Raw genomic sequence first — 25,252 nt, forward strand, 5'->3', positions numbered from 1 at the left:
ACTTTTAGCCTATAGAAAACATAGCATCACCCATCCTCTCAAGGTAGGAATACATTTGTTTATCACCTCCACCATCTTGAATAGGGATCACTTGAGAATTCTTGGCTTGCACAACCTCTTGATTACCCTTGTAGCTGAAGTTAGGGTGCTGCCTCCAACTTGGGTTATATGTGCTCCCATAGTTAGCCTCAAAATTGTTCCTTGCCCCTTGATTATGTTGATAATTGTAGGGCCTTTGTTGTTGATACACAGCCCCAACATCTTGAGCATGCATGCAATTAGAGGTGATATGCATTGTGGAATTGCATATACCACAAATAGGAGCCACTAGAGCATTGGACATAGAAGCAATCTGAACTTGTGGAGGATTGGAGATAGACATCTTGAGAAAACCCAATTGAGAATAGATATCCTCCAATTGGGAATTAGCAATAGAAGATTGGCCTACTTGGTGAACACCCCTTGCATCTCTTGAGCTATATTGTTGGTTATTATTTGCAAGCTTTTCCAACAAGGTCCATGCATCATCCGGTGGAAGATCCAATAGAGATCCATTTGCAGCAGCATCTATGGTCTCTCTATCATGAATTTGCAACCCCACATGGAAATAATCAATGAGGAACTCCTTGCCCACATTTAGGTATGGACACTTTGCAAGCAACTCAAGAAACCTCATCCAATACTCATAAAGAGATTCTTGAGGTTGTTGTTGAATCCCCATGATTTGCTTCCTTAGTTGGGAATACTTTGTTGCTGGAAAATATTTTTCAAGGAAGCAATTTCGCATCTCCACCCAAGAATTGATGGTTCTTGTGGCAAGAGTATTGAACCATGTGATTGCTTTGTCCTCAAGAGTAAAATAGAAGACCTTGAGCATCAAATTCTCCAAGTTTGCTGTGGGAGGCTTCATGGTTGAACAAACCCTCTCAAGTATTTGAAGATGCCTATTAGGATCCTTACCTACAAGGCCATGGAATTTTGGCAAAGCATTAATCAATGAAGGTTTGATTTCATACTCATTTTGTTCTTGTAAATTCAAAAACAAGCCACTAGGTCTAAATGTGTCAGTGGGTGCTACCATCTCTCTAATTCTCCTCCTAGCAGGTATTTCATGTTCATTACCATGCAATCTATCAGCCATACTGTCCAAAATCACAGAATTATCAACTATGGTGTTTGGAAGAGAAGAAGATGCTAAGAACTCTAAGTATTGATCTCTAAATTCAATATAATTTTCACCAAGTTCTTTGCAAGTCCTACAAGACATATAAATCTCAGAACACCACAGAAATAGCACTGGACCAAAGAAAAATCAAAAATTCAAAAGTAGGCAAAAATTCTGAAAACTGGCAGAATTGAAACACACTGAGGCAGTATTTTTGTAAAACTTTTTCGAATGTGAAAAAGACAAAATTAGTAAAAACTCAAAACTAAAACTTTAAAGCTAAAACACTGAATTAAATGCAAGAATTTTTATAAACAAAATTTCCAAACAGGGAAAGAGATATGCTCATCCAAAGTTAGCCCTGTCTGCCTGGAGTGTCACTGGGAGTCAGCAGTGGACCTTATGTGCTTGTTCAGTGCACAACTCTCTGGTCCCGAATCAAATTGAGCTGAAATTTTTACCCGAAACTTTCAAAACACAGAAGGTTATACAGTCCAATTTTCAAGCAAAAATTCGCAGTCAATTCTTCCCAGCTTTTTTTCGAATTAGGGTCAGCAGCACTGGAAATTCCAGTGAACCCTGTTTCAGTCAAGCAAAAATTCAACCAACTTAATGGCCGAATTAGCAATTGTATTCAACAGAAACAATGTTTCTAAGATAACTAGGAACACAATGAAACAAGAATCAGCTCAAAATGATATGTCTAGCGAAAATTATACCCGTCCAAATTTCGTGTAAAATTTCTGGGCAGAGCAAATTCTCACAGCTTGTTGGCACTTGAGCTAACCTTGACAGATTTGGCTTGCACGTCCAGAATCAATAACATGGTGACTATATCCAGTAGCAAACAAACCAAACAAGTGATCAAATGCTTAGAAAGCACAAGTCAGCCACCACAATACAAATTCCAGAATTAAGCCAAAATGCAAAGCAAATTAAAACAGCAATTGAAACCACAATTAGTATGGCTAGTTGCTCTCCGGCAACGGCGCCAATTGATGAACCCTTTATTCGCCTTGGGTTATTAAATTTTATTAGAATGTAGAAGTGAGTATTCTAGGTCATTTCCCTAGAGAGCAAAGCATACAAATCATTGTTCAAATACTTACAAATTAATCTAAATTTTCAAGTGACTAAACTAACTCTACAATTCAACAATAAATGTTTGTAAAATTCTGTTTTAGTTGGAATGAAATGAATGATGATTATGGTGAGCCCAAGTCAGATTTCCTAACATTAATCATTGATTTTCAGAATTATAACATCATAAACCTTCTTGATTAACCTAAAATGAGATACTTAGAAACCTCTAAGTGTGGTGCACCACTAGACTCAATGGACACTAATGAATTTAGGTCAAGTGAATTTAGAAATTAACACTATATTCAGCCTTGTTCTACACAAGTTTCAGACCAAAACTAGTGGAAGAAAAACACCTTAAGTCAAATTCATATAACTAATATGGATCTAACTCAAGTCTACATAAGAGCTTGAACAAGAATAAGCAAGAACTTATGAAATAACCCTAGAACATTAAGGTAAATCATAAATTTCAGAACTGAAAATAGCATGAAAATCTAAATTCAACATTCATATTCTCATCAAATCTGGATTAGAATCACAAAGTCTTCAACCAAAACAGGTTCAAAATTCAAAATTCTCAATTAATCAAGACAAGAACATGAAATCAAGAAAATGAACAACAATTACAAATCTGGAAATCTCATAATGTCAACTCATCTTTCTTGGAGCTCTAAATGATCAGCCTCTCATGCTCTTCCTCTTCACTTGAATCAGACCTTGAGAAGCCTCCATGAATGTATGAAGATGAAGATGAAATCTGGAGATCAATGTGTGCTGGACGAAATCTGGAGGAGAAGAAGAAAATGGACGAAAATTTGGAGGAGAATGAAGGCAGAATTCAACCTGAATGAAGGAGAAAGGAGAAGAAATGATCTGGACAGTGAGAGGATGAGAATATGGTGTGATCTGGACAAGAAGATGAGAGAACTGAATCTAGAAAATTGGAGAGTGAATATGAACGAAAATTGAGAGAGAATATGGCTGAAGTGAGAGAGTTGGATCTAAATTATGAGGCTCTCATCTGAAAATTCAGCTTATGTATGTGTGGAAAATGTGAGTGGTGATAAAACCAAAGTAGATGGTGATAAAAACAAGGAAGGTCCAGATCTGAAATGAGCTGGAAAAATGGATGAAAATAAGCTAAAATGGGAATAAAAATAAGGTGGAAAATATGGCAAGGGACATGTGAACATATGTGGGAAATGTGACTCCTCCTTAGGCTCCCAATCAGCTGCCACATGTCCTCCCATTAGATCTGATCATGTCACTAGTTTGAATTTTTTGTTGTCATTTTGACAGCAAAATGATGAATTTTCGGCATGCATCGTTTCCACATACAATGTCCGATCGGAGTGATTCAAGTGCCCACACAAAGCTTATCTTATAGACTAGCTAATGATGCAAGTTTAGATATGATCTAACGATCTAATCAAAATTTAGATATTTGGGAGTAAAATGTCACTTTTTACAAAAATTTCACGCACCCAAGCACTCAAATCAATCCCTTTCTCTCATTAGACCACACTAGGCCTTAAATTAAGTTCAAAAGGACCTATTACACCTAATTGACCATAATATATCACATATATTCACATATTCAATATTTGACCCCTCAACGGCCAATTTTCACATTTCTCAACTTTTTACAATTTTACACATTTTGGCCCACTTGGCCCTTTTTCTTTATCACATATCCACACATATCATATTTACTACTTAAACTTAGTCCTAAATTACTTAGTTCATCATAATTTCACACATCGGCTAAGATTTACCATAAATCTTTGAACTTTCAATCAAAAACCCATTTCAAAACATGCATGCAAACTCCTATGGAAACCTATTTACATAAATACACAAGCTTTCAGTTCATTACACAAACTCAAAGGTTTCGCACAGCTTTAGTAACTTTAAGCCAGTCCAGACTCTTTTTCCTTACCCTGATCATTGCTTTGTCTTATAAAAATGTAACCACAGGAGTGAGATAAAAATCTCAATAATAGAATAACTTATTCCTATTGACTATCACATGCAACTATATGAAAGTAAAGCATATATAACGTTAAACATAACATATATCACAATTTTGACTTAAATCACATCAATATTTCACATTCCACCTCTTTACACCACTTTTTACCACTTTACTAGCACAAGCATTACATAGCATGATTACTATTAGCTGAACCTCCAAATTACCCCGACACGAAACCATGGGTTTGTCTTAGACCAATGTATACTCTCATTGGCCCTAAGCTTACCTTTAGTAGTTGAATCACCTAGCTAAAAGGTGTTTTATCTCACTTCTAGACTTTAGTTTCCCCTAATACATATAATGGGGTGTTGTTGACTCCAACATCACATCACACAAATGCTAAGGAGTCTAAATCTCCAGCATCAAACCTCAATAGGCATTAAGGAGATCATCTCCAACACCGCACCTTGAAGGGCACTAAGGAGGTATAATTCTCAAACATCGAACCCCGTCAAGCATTAAGGAGAATATGCCATATGGTCTTATCACCACCTCTCCATTTTGGTGAACTCTCACCCTTATGATCATACTTTCTGAACCATTCATAGGTTCCCAATCACTACTTTACTCATATATATATACATGTATACAATTTCACACCAAATTACACAAATTTCATTACATGTTTAACTAAAATTACTTTTTATGCAATAAACACTCAATGCTACAAAACTTGCTCAGTTCAAAACTATTTCATGTATTACATAGCAAACTCTCACACAGTTACAATAAATAATTAAACAAAAAAAGTTATTTAGTTACCTCAACCCTTCTGTCACTAGAAAGGTTACCCATGGATTTCAATTACCACAATAGCTCGTTATAAGATTCCTTTCTACACTCACATGCTTGATATGCCAATCTAAACACATTTGGCACAATTTAGTCATTTAGTTCAATTTGACCAAAAGTACATAATTACTATTTGTGGCTATATTTAGCTATCTATTCTTTTTTATTTATTCATTCTAAGTCCATTACTACTTGATCTACTTTACATCTCCTCAACCGGTCTCATTTTTGTTAAATTAGATTTTGACCCTAAAAATCTCTTGATTTAGGGCCAAATTGAGCCTACGGGTTCAAAGTTTTATCGTTCAACTTTAAACTAGTCACAAAGCTCTAATTTAACTCCTAAGAACCTTGTTATTAATATTAGAAAAGAATCAAACCCTAAAATTTTACCAATTCAATTTTCCTATAACTTATATTCAGAGAAATTTGGGTAGAATGGAAGGTAAGAGTTATACATAGCTTACTCGCTAAATTATTGATCAGAAGCACCTTCCATCACTCCAAAATCTCTTGCCCTAATAGACCTCAGCTTTCTCTCCTCTCCATTCATATGTTTTCATATTCTCCCTTTTAAAATAAAATTTATGACTTAAGAGGTCATTCTCTGGTCCATGCACTGTGGCACATTTAGCACAAGCTGCGACACGTGGCATAGTGAGAAAAATTCTCACCATGAATACTTACTTTAATCCAAAACATGATCCTTCCACCTATACTTGTTCATTTAACATCCCAAAGATACAAATCATCAACTAATCATCCAAATCTCTAATCCCACACTAATTACCACTTTCCCCTAATTAACGGCTAGTCAAGGATTAAGAAATTCAGGATGTTACACCCTTCTTATTGGTCAAGTTATTAGAAAAGTTAGGGATAAAGTTAGAACTAGAAGTTCCCTTAAAGAAGTATGCCATTTTAGTGCATTTCTTTCTAACATTGAATCTTCTGACATCAAAGAAGCCTTATCTGATGAATATTAGCTTATAGTAATGCAAGAAGAGTTAAACCAGTTTGAGGAAAGTCAAGTTTAGGACTTAGTGCTTAGATCTAGTGATTATCCTATAATAGGGACGAAATGGGTCTTTAAAAATAGACTTGATGAAATTGGAGTTATTGTAAGAAATAAAGGTAGGCTAATAGCTAAAGGTTATGATCAAGAAGAAGGTATTGATTTTAATGAAACCTTTACTCCTATTACTAGACTTAAGGCTATTAGACTTTTACTTGCTTGTGCTTGCATAATAGATTTTAAGCTTTATCGAATGGATGTTAATAGCGCTTTCTTGAATGGACTAATCAATAAAGAAGTTTATGTGAAACAGCCTCTAGGATTTGAAGATCCATTAATGCCAAATAATTTCTGCAAACTAAAGAAGGCCTTATATGGACTCAAACAAGCTTCTAGAGCTTCGTATGATAAGTTAATTACCTTTTTACTCAGTAAAAACTTCAAAAGGAGAATGGTGGATAAACCTTATTCTTTCAAATTGAAGAAAGTGATATTTTAGTAGTTCAAATATATGTTGATAATATTATTTTTAGAGATATCCATGATAGGGGAGCTGAACTTCCTCAAATTACAAATCAAGCAAATGAGTGATGGGATCTTCATAAGCCAGACTAAATATACATATGAGCTTTTGAAGAAGTTTAGGTTTGAGAATTCCAATCCAAGCAATATCCCTATGAGTGCTTCAATCAAGATAGACGAAAATGAAAAAAGAAGAAGGTGGATCAAGCTAGATTCAGGCAAATGATTGGATCATTGCTATATTTCATTACCAGCAGACCTGACATAATGTTTAGTGTCTGTGTATGTGCAAGATTTCAATTAGACTCAAGAGAGTCTCATCTAAAAGCTGTGAAGAGCATTTTTAAGTATCTAAATGGCACACCATAGTTGGGACTTTAATTTGCTAAAGGAGGAGAGCCTAAATTGATCGCATATTCAGATGCTAATCATACTAGTTATAAGACTAATAAAAAGAGCACAAGTAAAACTTGTCAATTCTTTGGAAGCTCACTTATTTCATGGTTAGCAAAAAGCAACATAGTTTATCCTTCTCTTCATGTGAGGTTGAATATTTGGCCACTGGAAGTTGCTGTGTATAGATCTTGTGGTTGAAGCAACAATCAAAAGATATAGAAATTCATCTTAAGGAAATTCCAATTAGATGTGACAACACAAGTACTATCAATTTGGTCTAAAACCCTGTCCAACACTCAAGAACTAAGTACATTGATATAAGGCATCATTTGCTAAGAGATCATGTGAAAAAGAAGGACATTGTGCTGTAGATTGTCCCAACCACTGAGCAATTTAATAGATATCTTCACCTAAACTTTAGTTGAAGAACAATTTACTTTTATAAGAAGGAAATTAGGAATTGTAAATCCCAATGAGCTTTTATGTTTTTTAAAGTTTAAATTTTATTATTGGATTCTTACTAACTTAAGCTTTAGAGTGGTTATAAATTGTTTTGTAAGGTCCACATCTTGAATCTTGGCTTTCTGAATTGAATTGGGATGATCTTTAAAAGGGAAGTCAGTAATCAATATTATTTTGTTAAGAGAGTTGTTTTTCCTATGTTCTAAGATATTTCAAGCATGATTACATGCTAAATCATGCATGAAACACTTATAGTAATGTGACTTTTATGAGGTATGGCAAATCATGCGTGAGACCTAATAGGTTTCAATCATGAAATGTCACATAGAAAGCTACCTTCCATGAGTCATGACAAATCATGCTTGAAAGCACTTGTACCTAAAGCGTGAATTGCCTTATAGAGAGGTGTCTCTTAAGTCATGATGTCAAGCGTGAAGATTGAAGCTTTCTTGGCATAAAATGTGCTTCTAAAAGTCTGTCTTTGTTGTCCTAAACAAATCATGCATGAGATTGATCGATGATCACCCATGAATTAGCATGAGCTAAAATGACAAATTTTTGAATTACACTATATAGACAAATCAAGCGTGAAACTTACTAAGTCTCAAGCATGAAACATCCACATAAATTGAAGAAATGAGAAATCATGCGTGAATCACTTCTTGACCATGCTTAAATAGCTCATTGCTATATATATACCTTATGTTAGATCCTTTATTTCATGCGTGCTCTAATGTTCTAATATCTGACTGGTACATCTTTCCATCATTCTTAACTACTTTTCTAATCCTTCTCTGATCATTATAATGTTTGAATTTCAATACCCATCCTTTCTAAACAATATTTCCCATCTCAAATTCATCCAAACTCCTCTTAATCTTCAACCAAGCCTTCTTTCTAATATTTCTAAAATGGCTTGCACTAAGGAAACTGGGAAGAAATAGAGCTCTAGAGTGACAAAGTAGAGGAAATTCACAGAGGCCTTAATTGAAGAAGCCAGTAAATTACCAGCCTAACCTTTGAAAAAGAGCAGAACTTCAAGAATTGGAAGAGAGCCTATGAAAGAACCTGCAGCTTCAAGCAGTAAGAAGATGAGCTAACCAGACTAGTGAGATAATTGTCCAAGAATGGTAGTAATGCCTCTTAGTGACATTTCTGAGACAAGTATGAGAGAAGGGAAGTTTTGTAGTTCAAAACACTAATCTTGGTACAATCAGTTCTTCTTTCTAGAGTGGTGGTTAGTAGACATTTCACCAATTATGATTCATTTATCAAGGCTCACAACATTGATATTGATGAATACTTGAGTGACTATAAGGGATTGCTGGAGTTGAATCATCTTGCCATTTCTGAGGCTTAGGGAGGAGAAATAAGGAGGGAAGATCAAGCTGGTCCTTCTAGATTTAGAAAAGGTTCTATTTATATTGTCTCCTTTTCCTCAACTTCCAGAACCATATCTATAACACCACTCTCAGCTTTTCAAATACCTTTACCATGTGACCTTTCCTCTCTTGAACAAGAAAACCTCCTCTTCCACCAAGACCAAGAATCTTTCATCCATCACCAAACTGAAACTCAACCATAAGACTCAACTCATCATATCGAGTCTCAAACAGAATCCTAAAGCCATCAAGGTACATCTAAGCCAATTCATCCATTTGATGGCTTATTTAATCTTAACCTTCCATCACCACTAAAATCCACAAACACTCTAACTTTTAAAGAACTTTATAAAGATATAGCCGATATAAGTGTTAACAATGGTAAAGTCACCAAGCATGTTAGAAAGCTAGCCACTCCCTCATCCATTCCCATGCCTGTGTTTTCTCTAGCTCTCTCCTCTGCCCAATCTATCACCAAAACCTTCCAAAGAAAGAAATGCATCTCTAAACACAAGCATACCAAGCCTTCCTTTTGCTTAAAAAATCTTATTATTGAGGAGATCAAGGCACTGAAGGCCAACTTCAACAGCAATATCAAAAAAACTTGACCATTGAAGGTCAACCTGAAGCACCCTCAGTAGTTCAACTTGAAGATTTTAGAGCTACTGATGGCTCAGAAGTTGTATTGGATCTCATTCCTCTTATGGACCCAAATGACTCCTCTACATGGGCTATGGTTCCTTCTACTCAACCTTACAACCTAAACTCTTTGTCTGATAAAGAGGTTTTGGAAGCCTATCTCCAGTCCAAAGTTCATTCTCTCTTAGGAAGGCCTGCATCTTTTTGATTATGTCAAAAGGGGAGAAATACTAGAGGTAGTAGGCTTAAGGGGGAGTTTGTGGTAGGATTTGATAGACTTTAGGAAGAATTTTTTCTTAGTTTTTAGAGGAATGAGTTAAAGGTTTTGTATATTCATTGGTAAATTATTATGATACTGCTTGTATCCTGTTATTTATCAATGAAATATTTTGTTCAATTCATTCATATCTTTAAACTTCAAGTTGGTAATTCTGTACTTACATTTTTAAACTCCTATGCCTGATTAAGGGGGAGTATTTTATTGAACAGACCTAAGAACCTTGATCATAGGTTTTGTCATCATCAAAATAGGGGAGAATGTTGAATCATACGTTTTGATGGTTATAAAACCAAGAGAAAAGGTGTGTATTTTGTGTGCAAATACATAAAGAATCATAGATGAGACAAAAACTTCAAGAACATGAAGAATCAAGAGAAAAAGAAGATTTATAGGATAATTTAATTATTTCTCTTAGATTCAATGTGAAAACTATAAGAGCTTAATCACTTGTTTTCAACTTGAAAATGATTGCATCATCTTAGGCTCACAAGTCTTATTTGTGCATCTTAGGACTTGTCTTAGTCAATTTAATCTTGAAGTATTGTCATACTAACTTGAATTAGATCATCAAAGTTAAATTTTTCACTGCATGATGTTTCACCCATGATTCATATTGGTCCCACGCATGGTTTATCACTTTAAGCATATTGACTGACATTTCACGCCTAAATCAATAGTGGTCCATGCGTGATTTATCACCTGTGATTGTGTGATGCCTTAACAAAACTTTTGTTCTTTAATTTACATAAGATATCCTTGTGTACGCATGCTTGAATTATCACTTTATGTTCCTTTGCATTTCGCGTAATGTCATTTCACATCTAAAAGAGAAAATATTCATTGGTGTTTTGTCACCAAGTTTCTTGAACACATTAAGGCTAAGTAAGTCTTTAACCATTTCAAGCCTATTTCATATTGTACATTTGTGTGATTTGTCAATAGATTTAAGTCTTTTTAACCATGCAATTCACACTTGAATGCATATGGGTTCCACGTGTGATATGTCTAACAGAATGGCTTAGTTTGTAACTAGCCATTTCATGTGTGTGCGGTAGAGTGTTCCACGCATGAATTGTCTTCCAAAATGGTTTGGATTCTGTAACCAACCATTTCACATGTGATAGTAAGCTGGTCCCATACATGATTCATCACACAAATTGGCTTTAGCATTTTGTTAGCCAATTTATGCAAGAGAGCTAAAGGGTAACTCACCTATTTTGTCATACAAAATAGTTTGTATCTTCTTATCTTACAACACCCACGTGAGTCACCCTATTGTTTATGCTTGAATTGGTGTGCTTGACTGAAACTTGTCTAGCTCTATTTCATGCAAATATCTTATGGTTGCACACAAGAAATGTCACCAACGACTACATTGCTATTCCAACGATTTGTGAACTACCAAAGCTATATGTGTGATACAATTTAAGTCTAAAATAAGAATTATAATCTTTGAGTGAACTATTCATCATTTGAACATTCTTTAAAGCTTTCAAATTGTGCATCAAAGTCTTACATTTATTCATTTATCATTCTTGATAAATTTTATGAAAAAGCTCTCATAAGTTCTTAATCTTTCAATTGTACTAAATCTACTCTTTTTAGAGAGTTTATCTTTAAGAGATCTTTATTTTGTAAGCAAGTCAAAATCTTGAAGAGTTTTTTCAAGTGAATTGTGGCAACTTGCTGGTGAGTTTTGTGAGTTATATTGAGGTTGCAATCACCCACTTAAGCTTGTGAGTCTAATTGAAAATCTCAAGTTTGATCCTAAAGACTAGGTGTAGGCTAAGTTTTTGGCTGAACTAGGATAAATCTCTTGTGACAAATCTCTTAACTTCTTGCATCTATCTTTCTCTCTTCTAAGTTCTCCAAAAAAATTAGGTGTCATCCAATTCACCCCTTCTCTTAGGTGCCAACTTATCCAACACACAATACAAGTATAATACAAATACCTATAATGAAAGAGTAGAAAAGATCACAATAATAAATAAAGCTTAGAAAGTACCTAATGTAAAAACTAACTATTGTGATTTGTAGCTAATCTTTTGTTAGAATATCATTGATATTTTTTGCTCCTAATCTTTCAACAACCGCTTCACCATAAATCTCTTTATCCATTTCTATTTCACAAATGGCACTATTTTTAAATGTTATCTGCATAATCACTTTAAGTGCATTTTTTAAGATATTTTAGCTGAGTAGATTTTGTATCGATCTTCCCTACCTTAGTTGTAGAGTAGATCCTTTTGACAATTTTTCTTTTGATTTGATTAGCTTCTGTTCTATTTCTTTAGATTTTGAGGTTTTCAAAATGTAAAACTAATTAGTAAAGTCTTTTAAACATGATTGAGATATTAAAGAATAGTCAATTTTCATACTTAGAACTTAATGAGTTGTGTAATTGTACCATCCTGAAATTTAATCTACAAAACTATTTTCTAATTAGGGATAAATTAGTAATTAATGAATTGATTATGGTTTGGATGTTGGGTTGATATTTTGTGTTAGTTGGTTTCTATATTAATAGAATTGAATGGTGGAACTACAAGCTAAGATGAAACACGCTCATTGTGCCACGTGCTGTGACATATGCTATATGTGTCACAGTGCTTGGCACAGAATTTACTTAAAGCTGATGTGATCATCTCATGAAAATAGGAGAGAAAGGAAGGAAATAGTGTGTAAGGGGGAGAGAAGGGCTTGTCTCTGCTAGGGCAACCATTATTCAAAGATTGGGAGTTTGCTTTGGCTAGTAACTTGTCAGGTAAGTATCATACAACCCTATGCTACATTTTCACTCAAATTTCTTTGAGTTTGATTGATAGAGAAATTGAATTAAGTTTTAAGGAGTTAAACTCTAAAGGAAAGGTTTAAAAAGGGCTTTCAGGTATGAAACTAAGGTTTTATGACTAGTCTAAAGCTTAATGGTTAAACCTTTAGGATATAGGCATAATTAACCAATATTACTAGGTTAAAAATGGAGGAATTGGCAAATAAATGAGTTAGGAGGTTGTTTTGGTATCATGGATAGCCTAAAGGATAAACGACTATAACAAATGGATTATATGAACTCAAAAGGGTGTTAATTGAGCTGTTTTGTTTATTAAGGGATTTGGCTTAGCCAAATTAGTACTTGTGTCAATGTTAAAAATTGAGCAAGGGATGTTTGTTATATAGAGTGAGCATTCAAGGAATTGCTCATGGGAGTTGAACTGACTTGAGAAGTTCAAATTGAATGGTAGCCCTTAGTAGTAAGGGTAAAAGGTAACTAAAGTAACATTTTTACTTGTTCTTTTGTGAAATTATTTACAATTACTTTGTAAAATTATATGCATTGTAATTTATAAACTGATAGAGTAGAAAAAGTTGCAAAAGAATATGCATATAGGTATGTGATTGATGCTTGAAATGTATGAGAAGTGATATGTGCATAGACATGTGCATTTACATCTATGAGGGTACCCTATATTAGGGTAGGGGGTCATGGTCCTACTTGGTATAAGGCTAGGAAGTCCTGATAGTCTAAGCATTGAGAATAGTCTGCTAGTGGGGAATTAGGAGACTACTCATATTGATGATTCCCAGACAAAGACAGTGGTTTGGTAGGCCCTGTTTCATGTAAGGCTAGAAGTCCTAGTTCAAGTGTAAAGCCTACTCCGCTAGGGGGAACTGGGAAGGCATGAGCATAGCATGGATTGTGAATGATGACTTGTGATTGCATGCGTGTACTATTTTATTAAAGAATGTTGCTTTATCTCTTGTTTTATGATTTTGCTTACTAACCGATAATTTGTAATATCCTAAATTTCTTAGTCCTATGATTAGTATTAATCAAAGGTAAAGTAGTAATTAATGTAGGATTAGAGGTTTGGACGATTATGTGATGATTTGTGTCTTTGGGATGTTATATGAATAGATATAGGTGAGAGTATTACATTCCGAGTTGAAGCAAGTGCGCGTGGTGAGAATTCTTTGCACTGTGCCATACACCATTGCCAGCACTGCGTGCACCGTGGCATATGGACTAAAAAATGACCCATAAGTTGTGAATTTTAAGTGAATTTCAAAGAGAGAAATCAAAAAACAAATGAAAGGAGAAGAGGAAAAGGGCTGGTATGTTAGGGCAAGCTATTTCGGAGCTGCGAAAGGTACTTCTGATTAGTAACTTATAAGCTACGTATAACCCTTACCTTTCATTCTACTCAAATTTCTCTAAATATGAGTTATAGAGAAATTGAATAGGTGAAATTTTAGGGGTTTGGTTCTTACCCAATAGTAATAAAAAAGTTCTCAGGAGTTAAATTAGAGCTTTGTAACTGGTTTAGAGCTAAACGATAGAGCATTGAACTCATAGGCTCAGTTTGGCCTTAATTCATGAGAGTTTTCAGTTAAAATCTTGTTTAACTAAAATGAAACAAGTTGAGGTGATGTAAAGTAGTAATCAAGTAATAATGGACCTTGAACGGATAAGTGGAAAAGAATAGACGGCTAAATATAGCCATAAGTAGTAAATATGTACTTTTGGTCAAATTGGACTAATTGACTAAATTGTATTTAGATTGGCAAATTGCACATGCGATTTGCCAATCTATAATGGTAGTTAAAAATTCATGAGTAACCTTTCTAGTGACAGAAGGGTTAAGGTAACCAAATAATTTTCCCTGTTTGGCTATTTATTGTAACTGTGTGTGAGTATGCTATTTAGTACATGAAATGGTTTCAAACTAAGCATGATTTATGGCATTTTTTGTGGATGTTGCACGAAATGGCTTTTGATTAAATAGAAGTGTTGAAATGTGTGATTTCATAAGTTATGTATTTATTTTGACTATGTATTATTTCATATAGTTGCATGTGGTAGTCAATAGGAGTAAGTTATTCTATTACTGAGATTTTTATCTCACCTATGTGATTACATTTATAGGACAGAGTAGATCAGGGCAAGGCAAGAGTCTGGACTGGTATAGTGGTGCCAAGGTTATGTGAAAGCTTTGAATTTGTGTAATGAACTAAGTTAGTGTGAGTTTTGTATATATGAGTTGCCATAGGGATTGTATGCATGATTTGAGTAATTATGAGTTATTGAAATATAGGAATTATGATGAATGTTTTTGAGTTTTGATGAATCTTATCCCATGTGTGAAATTATGATGAAATTAATAATTTAGGGCTAAAATTGAGTTGTGATTATGATATGAGTATATTCATATGTGAATATGTGATGAGAAAAGGCCAAGTAGGTCAAATTGTAACAAATTATGAAAAGTTAAGAAATGTGATAATTTACCATTAAGGGGTCAAATTTTGGTATATATGTATATATGTGTTATGTTATGGTCAATCATGTATAACAGGTCTTTTTGGACTTAGTTCAAGGCTTTGTGTGGTCTAATAAGAGAAAGGGATCGATTTAACTACTTGGGTGCATAAAATTTTCAGAAAAGTGACTTTATGCACCCGGGTGTCGAAATTTTGATCAGACCATTAGATTGTGTGTAAATCTATCTCATTAGCTAGTTTATGAGATAAGTTTTGTGTGGGTGCTTAAATTACTCCAATCAAACATTGTATGTGAAAACGGCACATGCCAAAAGTTCATCATTTTTACTATCAAATGACAGCAAAAATTTAGACTAGCATCATAGCGCATGACACAGAGAGTAAGGCGTGTGGCTCTATGCCATATGTTACGGCGCAGGGCTCATTTTCCAACTTGATCTTGTGTGGTTTTTATGGTATGCAATGATTGAGATGAATGTATATGATTTATTTTTATTGTGTAATGCTCTGATGCATTATGATTTTGGTAATTTTGCAAAGGAGCTTTAGGCCCAAGCTTTTCAAACAAAGTCTTTAACTACTGATTGTTGTGATTAGTATGGTGATTAGGTTAACTTTCTCCTGTATCAATCGAATATAGAAGGAGGTTACATAATTGGGGTTTATCTGAGTTACTAGGATGTATGTCTCACTCTGTTATCTTTGTATACAGATGAAGAGAGCACAAGAAGGTGTGGAAAGGAAACAAGGAAAGAGTAGCCTCTATTAGTAGTGGTATGACTATGTTGTTATGTAATGAAATATAAATGTGTTGTTAGAGATTTGAGTTGCAAACTAGAATACATAAGTGTATTTGATTATGAATATGTGTTTATGTTGTGAGAACTTTCTTGTATACTCCAAAATTGCATCTCACTGAGCACATCATAATGGTGGGTACGTGGGTAGGCCTAGATGATATCCAAGCAAGTTTATATGATGTTGTATAAATTATTCCACTATATATATGTGAACTGATTGTGTGAAATTGTGTATATGTGGGAAACTTGACCAAATCATGAGGCTTTGCCCCATTTGTGTGAGTTAAGTGTATTTATGATTCCCAACAATATGTTGAAGCTTAGCTCCATATGAGGGAGGTCAAATGATGGTAAGTCGAACAAGTCTATATTTGTATATGGATTTATGTGTTTTGCCTCATATAAGTCTACAAGTGTATAATATGGCATTGAGAAGTCAAAATGAGTATTTTATGTGTTATATGAGGTTTGATTTGTTAATCAAGTATAAATGGTCTTTTGGACTTGGTTCAAGGCCCAAAGTGGTCTAGTTGGATAAGGAATGAGAATTGAACACTTAGAGTGCAAGTTTTGAAAGAAAAAAATAGCTTTTTACACCTAGGTGTCCAATTTTAGATTAGACTGTTAGATCATGTCCAAATTTGTCTCATTAGATATAATATGTTGAAAGCTTCATATAGGCGCTTGAATCACTACAATTAGACATAGGATGTAAAATTGGCACATAGTGAAAGTTCGCTCTGTGAACTGTCATTTGACAACAAAATTGCTGTCATATGTACTGCGACGTATTGTGAGTCATCCCGCAGCATATGGCACAAATAGGAGAGCCTGTGGCTCTATACCACATGTTGCGACATATGGTAGTATGAGTTACAATGTACGCTTTTTTTTCTAAGCAATAATAGTTTTTGTTTCTTTGAGTCATGAGGTTATATTTACAGTTCCATTAGCCCTATTATTTGAACATATTTCCTATGAAGTTGGGATCCCATGTTTTGAAATCAGATTAAGGGCTATAACTCTGATATTATATTGTGTAAATGTGATGTTAAAGTTTAGACGAAATAAAGGACTTTACAGTAGTCCAAGCCATGTAAGTGCCAACAATGTTAGAAACTATGAATAGATCCTCATCTACTACTTGCACTAGTAGCTTAGCATCATTTTCTATTGACATACTTATGATCACCTTTAAGTGATCAATAGGCATCAATTTGTTGTGTATAGTATCACTATTATCACTATACACAGAGCTAAGTGCCTTAACATGACAATGTGATGATTCTAACCACAATTGACATTGTAACTCGCCTTGAAAAATACATAAATTAATGTTTTAAAAAAATGCAAGATATAGTTTATGAATATATAGATAAATTAAAACCTTAGAAAAATCTTCCTTAGTATGGAATGAGTAGCTATCTTTCTTGTCGGGGGCTGACTTGTGGCACATTTATTAATCTAACCATTTGCTCAAATTTTTTTTTACATTTGCTCTTGCAATTTTTTTCCATTCTTGCCTCCATTTCCGCCATGCATTCAGCCACCTTTGCCATTACACCTTGTATGGTCAAATAGGTGCCCTGGAAATGCTAATTTCAATTCCTCTAACATGATCGTAGACCTTTGGGGCTCCCAATGCCCTTCCAAAAATGTCTATATAGCCACTTGCATCATCCTATGATACTGATTGTGACAATACTTCCTATTGGATAAATTGCAAATTGGTTATTACATAAATGAAGTAAATACCCTAAGACATTAATACTCACACAATCCTTCCAAACTTTTTAAGTGCATTCATCTAGTAATCTACCTTCCTTATCCTCTCAAGTTATCTTCCACACAAGAGCATGAGTAACTGTGGCATCCAATCTAGCATCTTCCTTCTCTTTAGAGAAGGTAAGATATTAGAATGATTAAAAACCCCTTATCTATAGGTAATATTACATGTTATTAACTATAAATTACCAAACCATACTTACCATCTCGATAGCTCTTTCAAGAAGGGTTTTGAAAATAATATAACTGATGCTTTAAAAAAACTGTTAAAAAAAGAAACCTTCAAGAGCGCTTATAAAATAAGGGCTCCTAAAGGGTCCTTATAAGCGCTCCTTATTTAATAAGCACACTCTTGTAGGTCATTTATTCTTCTTATTTTTTTTATTTTTTATAACCTATAGAAGAGCTTAGTAAATAAACACTCCTATACGGCCTTTATTTTTTACACTTTTTAATTTTAAAATCTATGGGAACACTTATGTAATAAGCTCTCCTATAGGTCTTTTTTGGAGGGCTTATTATGTAAGCACTCTTGAATGTTGTTATAAATTTCATTACCTTTCATTTTAAGAGTGCTTACTATATAAGCACTCTTAAAGACTCTTTTTATTTTTTTATTGAAAAATAGGACCTCTCATTTTGAGCTGTCCATTAGGTTTTATAGAAAGAACTCTAGCATGTTCCACCTATACTTACCGGAGTTCTTTTTTTCATAAGTGCTTTAAAATAGGTGGTCCTAAAATCATATTTTGTAGTAGTGCTTATAGACATTGAAAAATTTTACCTTCTCTCTCTATCTCTTGTAAACTATCCTCCTCCCTTACACTTGTAAAATTTCCCTTCTCCTTTCCTCTCAAACTTCCCTTTATAAATACTCTGTACTCTTCTTTATATAAATAAAGTTATATATGTTTATATCTATAGTTTTGTTTTAAATTTTTGTATACTTTGATCTGATATGCTTCCCTTAATGGTATCAATATATATAGGCATACTGTAATCTGATAAGTTCAAATTTTTTCTTTAAAGGATTTTCTTTGAAAAAGTATAATTTATGTCATTGCACAAATTAACCTACATATCCACCAAATCATTATTAGGATATGATATGGTATTATATCGAGACTCCATCTAGCTACAATATGTAACCACATTCTGATGAATTTATGAGATATGACCTCCAACAATTCATTAGTTTATTTCATTCAACTATTATATATAAAATAGATTATAGTACTTAAACCATATTGTGATAAATTCAACTTTTCTTGATAGGATTTGTTTTTAAAGAATTTCAATTAAGGATCTAGGAAGACACTTAATTTCTAGCAGATGCCTAAACATTCTAAAACCTCAGTTTAGTCCTCCAAGGCTAAAGTGAAAATAACTTAAATGCAAAAAAGATGAAAATACCCTTCTACAATGAAGGAAAAAACAAGAAACTAATGATGAAGGAAAGAAATGCAAGTGAAAGCTCAACATGTAGTTCTCTATTTCTCAGTCTTCACCTTAAGGAGGAGCGGTTGGTAAGATTCATCTCCCACAAGCTTGTAAGATTCATCCCCCACCTCCTTCTTGGTTGTGAATTCTCTATTAGAAGTTATGCTCTAGGGCCAATCATTGTACTATGCACATTGTTATTTAATGAATTTTTCTTTTTTTATCATAACAATTGCATGTTCAATATGATAACTGTATCCTTGGACAAACTATAGTGATTGTCCTAAATGTCCCTAAATGGTCATCTTTGAGGGATCATAGATGAAACATGACTAGTATGACTTTGATTAATTATAGAGGTACAAATTAAAGTCATAGGCACTTGAAAGAGTACAAGGTGTTAGACCGACTCTCTATGAGAAAGCTGTATGGTACAAGTCATAAGCTTATCTCATATGTAACTATATCACTAAGCCCTTTAAGATGAGATCATCATGGATTCCTACATGATGACCATTGAACTTTGTCCTAGTCAAAAGTTACCTTTGACCAGGTGATCAAAAAGGTGATGATTGAGTTTAGTGATATTCATACAGAGGAATATGAGTGGCAAGATGAAATTTGTCCCTCACATTAAGAGATATTACTGGGCCCCTCGATGAGTAAGACTAAGAAAATATATGGCCATACTATAATGGAAAGGGTTTTTCCATTACTACTGTCAGTCTATTCAGAGATCGAGAAAGTAACGATCAGGTAAAGGAGATGACAATTCCATGTCTCATACTTAACTAAAATATTGCATGACAAAAGGGATGTGATATGGTTGCATGATAGGTTACATCAAATTATTGATCCCTATGTGAATTGGGTAGTTGCAATATCTTGTTAGAGGCCACTTGTAACTTGTGGGTTAATATGATTAATATTTAGCTATGTGATATGCATTCTCAATATGACTAATGTTCATCCATATGATGTGGCTAACTCTATGTAGCGTAACCTAATTCACAATTTATAGCCTTACATTATATATGAATTGTTTATTTGTTGTGTTTTCTTTGCCTTGAAGTCGTTTGGGTATGGTGACACATATGGCTCTAGTTTTACAAGGGTTGTACATTTTTAAATGCTGCCTGCGTGTCATGCCTCTCTCTATAAACTCTAAATGTACATTCTCTTCTCATCTCAATCCTCTCATATGAATAAATGTGGTTTCTTGATGTCATTTATCTTCTTAGAGAGGTCCTCTCATTAGCTTGAGATGGACATAGGTTAGGTAAGCTATATTGTGTCACGTTTAATTATGCTTTTGATGAGATCATAATATGCATGATTTTGTATGAGATACAACCACTTTCACTTTACATATTTATTAAATTTATAAATTAAATCCTTTAATAAAAAATCTTAAGTCATAATGCCGTCAATTAATGAATACTTGTCAAAATCTAGATCATGCAAATGTAGGATCCACCAAAGTGAATACATTTGGGTTATCTTGGTGAGATAAGCGTGAGTAAAGGTGTTACTCTAGATATTCATTATTGTCTGACTTAATTAAGATTATCTAAATAGTTTTGGATCTTAAGGCATTAGATGGGATTGAACATGCCGGTCATATGATGATCGAATCTCATAAAGTTCTAAGAGTTACATGTGATGTAATTGGTAAATGACTTACCTACCTAAATAACTTAATTTTAAGCATCCTGCTAAAGCAGACTTAAATTTAAGTGAAATATGGGTCTTAGCCCACTAATCAATTTGAGGGTTGTTAGTTTTAGTAGGAGATATAAAATTAACTTTGTGTATTTTATTGTAGAATCACTATCGTTGTGATTAGTCCTTGAGAAGGACAAACTCAATGGGACAAACTTTCTTAACTTGTTCAGGACTTGAGAATTGTTTCCATGTAGGAAAGAAAGGCTTATGTCCTGGGTGAACCTATTCTTAAGGAGCTTATGGCTAATGCTCCAAGAGCTTAAAGGGATTCTTACACAAAGCACACCAATAACTCGGTAGATGTAGGATGCCTAATGCTAGCTACCATAGTTTCAAAACTTTAAAGAGATTTGGAACACATGGAGGCTTATGAGATGATTGTACATCTCAAAGAAATGTTCCGGCAACAGGTAAGGCAAGAGAGGTATGAGACCACAAAGGCCTTACACTCCTACAAGATGGCTGAGGGTGCATCAGTTAGCACTCATGTTTTAAAGATGAAGAGCTATATTGATCACCTTAAGAGGCTCGAATTTCCCTTAAGCTAGGAGTTGGCTATAAATTTGATCTTGAACTCACTCCTAGAAAGTTATGACCAATTTTTTTTATGAACTATAACATGAATGACATGGAGAAATCCATTTCTAAACTGCATGGGATGCTTAAAATTGCTATGCAAAATATTAAAAAAAAGCCAAGCACTGTTTTGATGGTTTAGAAAGGAAAGGGTATGAAAAAGAAAGGCAACGATATGGGCAAGGGAAGGGGTAAAGGCTCAGATAGTAAGACCAAAGAGTTGAACAAGCCCAAAACCAAGCTTCTAAAGGAAGGAGTTTGCTTCTTTTACAATAAACTAGGTCATTGGAAGAGGAACTGTAAGCTCTACCTGGAAGATTTAAAAAAGAAGAAGGGCAGTGGGGCTACTCCTTTAGGTATTTATGTTATAGATATTCACCTTTCTACTTCTTCTGCATAGGTATTAGATACTGCATGTGGTTCTTACATTTGTACAAATGTGGAGGGTCTCAGACACACTAGAAAGTTGATAAAGGGCAAAGTGGACCTATGAGTTAGAAACAGAGCAAGAGTTACTACTTTACCTTAGGCACTTATGAATTTCTTTTTCCCAGTGGGTTTTGTTAGTTTTGAACAATTGCTATTATGTTCCTGCTTTGAGTAGCAACATTGTTTTTCTTTCTTATTTGGATAAGGAAGGTTCTACTTTCATTACTGGGAATGGTAGATATTCTATTTATCGAAATGACATTTTTTATGCTAATGGTGATTTGCATTTTAGTCATTATCTTTTAAATTTGAAACATCTTACTAAAGAAGACATCTATAACATAACTACCAAAGGATCAAATCGAACGATTTGAATCCAACCTACTTATGGCATTGTTGTCTCGGCCATATAAATATGAGAAACACATTTCTAAGCTCTATCAAGATTGACTTCTCAACTCATTTGATTTTGAATCTTATAGCACTTGTGAATCTTGTTTATTAGAAAAGATGATAAAAGCACCTTTTATTAGTATAGTGAGAGGTCTAATGACTTATTAGGACTCATACATAGAGATGTATGTAGACCAATGAGTACAATTGCCAGAGGGGGTTATTTGTACTTCATTACCTTTATTGATGACTACAATAGATATGGATAAATCTACCTAATGAAACACAAATATGAATCTTTTGAAATTTTTAAAGTATTCCAAAATGAAGTATAAAACCAACTTGGCAAGACTATTAAAACTCTTTGATCTGATTGAGGAGGTGAATATTTGAACTAAGAATTCATTGATCATCTCAGGAGTTGTGGCATAGTCTCATAATTAACTCCTCCAGCAACACTACAATGAAATGGTGTTTCTGAGCAGAAAAATCAGACACTATTAGATATGATGAGTCAAGTGGATCTTTCACCATCCTTTTGGGACCATACAGTAGAAACAACAACATTCACACTGAATCGTGTTCTATCTAAGGTAATTGAGAAGACACCATATGAAATATGGACTGAGAAGAAACCTAGTTTGTCTTTTCTCAAGATTTAGAGAAGTGAGATTTATGTTAAGAAACAAGCCTCAGACAAGTTAGCACCCAAATCCACAAAGTGCCTTTTTGTGGGGTATCCTAAAGAAATAAAGGGATTCTATGTCTATAATCCCATTGATAACAAAGTGCTTGTAATTCAAAATGGTATCTTTCTAGAAAGAGAATTCATCTCTAAAAGAACTAATGGGAGCAAAATACATCTTGAAGAAATTCAAGAACCACAAAATAGCAGAGTCTCAGATGAAAAATTGAGAAGACTCACAAGAAGTAAATGAGCCTACTCAAATAACACAAGGCCCACAAAGGTCTAATAGGATACGGCATCATCCTCAGAGATATGGATTTCTAATTAATGAAGGTCGTGATGTGTTGCTTATTGAACATAATAAACCAATCACCTACCAAGAAATTGCTAAATGCCATGAAGTCTAAAATGCAATCCATATACAATAATAAGGTATGGACCTTAATCGATCCACCTAAAGGAATAAAAACCATTGGGTGCAAGTGGGTTTTTAAGGAGAAAACTGACATGGATGGCAAAGTAAATGTCTTCAAGGCACGATTGGTTACAAAAAGATTCACCCAAACTCATGGTGTAAACTATGATGAAACCTTTTCACTAGTTGCAATGGCCAAATCAATTAAAATCCTCCTTGCCATTGCAACATATTATGACTATGAAATATGGCAGACGGATGTTAAAATAGCATTTCTTAATGAATGTCTACTTGAGGAAGTGTACATGACACAACCTAAAGGTTTTGTGTGTCTAGAGGACTCTAGAAAGGTGTGTAAGGTTCAAAGATCCATTTATGCATTGAGGCAAGCATCTCAAACTAGAATTAATGTTTTGATGAAGTAATCAATGAGTTTGAATTCATTCAAAATATTGATAAACCTTGTGTTTATAAAAGGGTTAATGGTAGCACAGTTATATTTCTAGTGCTATATGTAGACGATATCCTACTCATTGGGAATGACATTCCTACCTTGCAAAATGTCAAGTCTTGGTTAGGAAAATCTTTCTCTATGAAGGACTTAGATGAGCCACTTACATCCTTGGGATTAAGATCTATAAAAATATATCCAAAAAGCTGATAGGCCTAAGTTAGAGCACATACATAGACAAGATACTGCATAGGTTCAGTATGCAGGATTCAAAAAGGGGTTTTATCCCCATGTCTCATGGCATTCATCTCAGTAAAGGCTAGTGTCCTAGTACACAAAATCAGCGAGATCGCATGAGTAAGGTTCCATATGCCTCAGTAATTAGATCTATCATGTATGCCATGCTGTGCACTTGACCAGATGTTTCATTTACCTTAATTATGACCAGCAGATACCAAGTAGATCTAGGAGAAGATCATTGAACTGCTATCAAGAATATCCTAAAGTACTTAAGAATGACTAAGGATTTATTCTTGGTATATGGTGGATTGGATGATGACCTAGTTGTAACAGGTTACACAGATATAAGCTTCTAAACTGACCAAGATGACCTTAAATCACAATCAGGATATGTGTTCACCTTAAATAGTAAGGCAGTGAGCTGGAACAGCTCAAAGTAGAGCATAACATCTGATTCTGCAACAGAAGCTGAGTATATGGCAACATCAAATGTAGCTAAGGAAGCCATTTTGATCAGAAAGTTCATTGCTGAACTAGGAGTGGTGCCTAGCATCTCAGATCCAATAAACCTATTCTGTGACAATAGCAGTGCAATTACACAGTGCAAGGAGCCAAGGTCATACCAAAAGACCAAGCATATACTCAAGCTTTTCCACCTTATCAGAGAGATCAATGATAGAGGTGATATAAAAATATACAAAGTAGTAGGAGAAAACAATGTTGCTGATCCTCTTATAAAGCCTCTTACACAGATGAAGCATGAACTTCATGTCAAGATAATGGAAATTAGACAAATTAATGATTATACCTAGTACAAGTAGGAGGATGTTGGAAATTGTAACCTACGGCCAATCATTGTACTATGCATATTATTATTTAATGAATTTCTCTTTGTTCAATATGATAACTGTATCCCTGGACAAACTATAATAATTGTCCTAAATATCCTTGGACGGTCATCTTTGAGGGATCATAGATAAAACAAGACTAGTATGACTTTGATTAATTATAGAGATATAAATTAAAGTCATAAGCATTTGAAAGATTACAAGATGTTGGACCGACCCGCTATGAGAAAGCTGTATGGTACAAGTCATAAGCTTATCTCATATGTAACTATATCACTAAACCCTTTGACTTGAGATCATCATGGATTCCTACATGATGACTACTAAACTTTGACCTCGTCAAAAGTCACCTTTGATCGGGTGATCATAAAGGCTATGATTGAGTTTAATGATATTCATATAAAGGAATAT

At 34.2% G+C, this 25,252-nt stretch overlaps 1 protein-coding gene across 1 annotated transcript in view; it reads right to left on the reverse strand.

Annotated features, from left to right (window-relative positions):
- The window catches only part of LOC129317540 (uncharacterized), a 56,942-nt gene that overhangs the window by 1,445 nt on the left and 30,245 nt on the right, over positions 1–25,252 (reverse strand). Inside the window, exons 2-3 of the mRNA XM_054961853.1 lie at positions 1,627–1,744; positions 54–1,256 (exon numbers count right to left, since the gene is read on the reverse strand). Coding sequence (XP_054817828.1) covers positions 54–1,256; positions 1,627–1,744 — 1,321 coding nt within the window. The remainder of the gene's footprint in view (positions 1–53; positions 1,257–1,626; positions 1,745–25,252) is intronic.

Source organism: Prosopis cineraria, unplaced genomic scaffold (assembly GCF_029017545.1).
Source record: "Prosopis cineraria cultivar Desert tree isolate PC_DT_omini unplaced genomic scaffold, ASM2901754v1 PC8, whole genome shotgun sequence".
Classification (NCBI taxonomy): Eukaryota; Viridiplantae; Streptophyta; class Magnoliopsida; order Fabales; family Fabaceae; genus Prosopis; species Prosopis cineraria.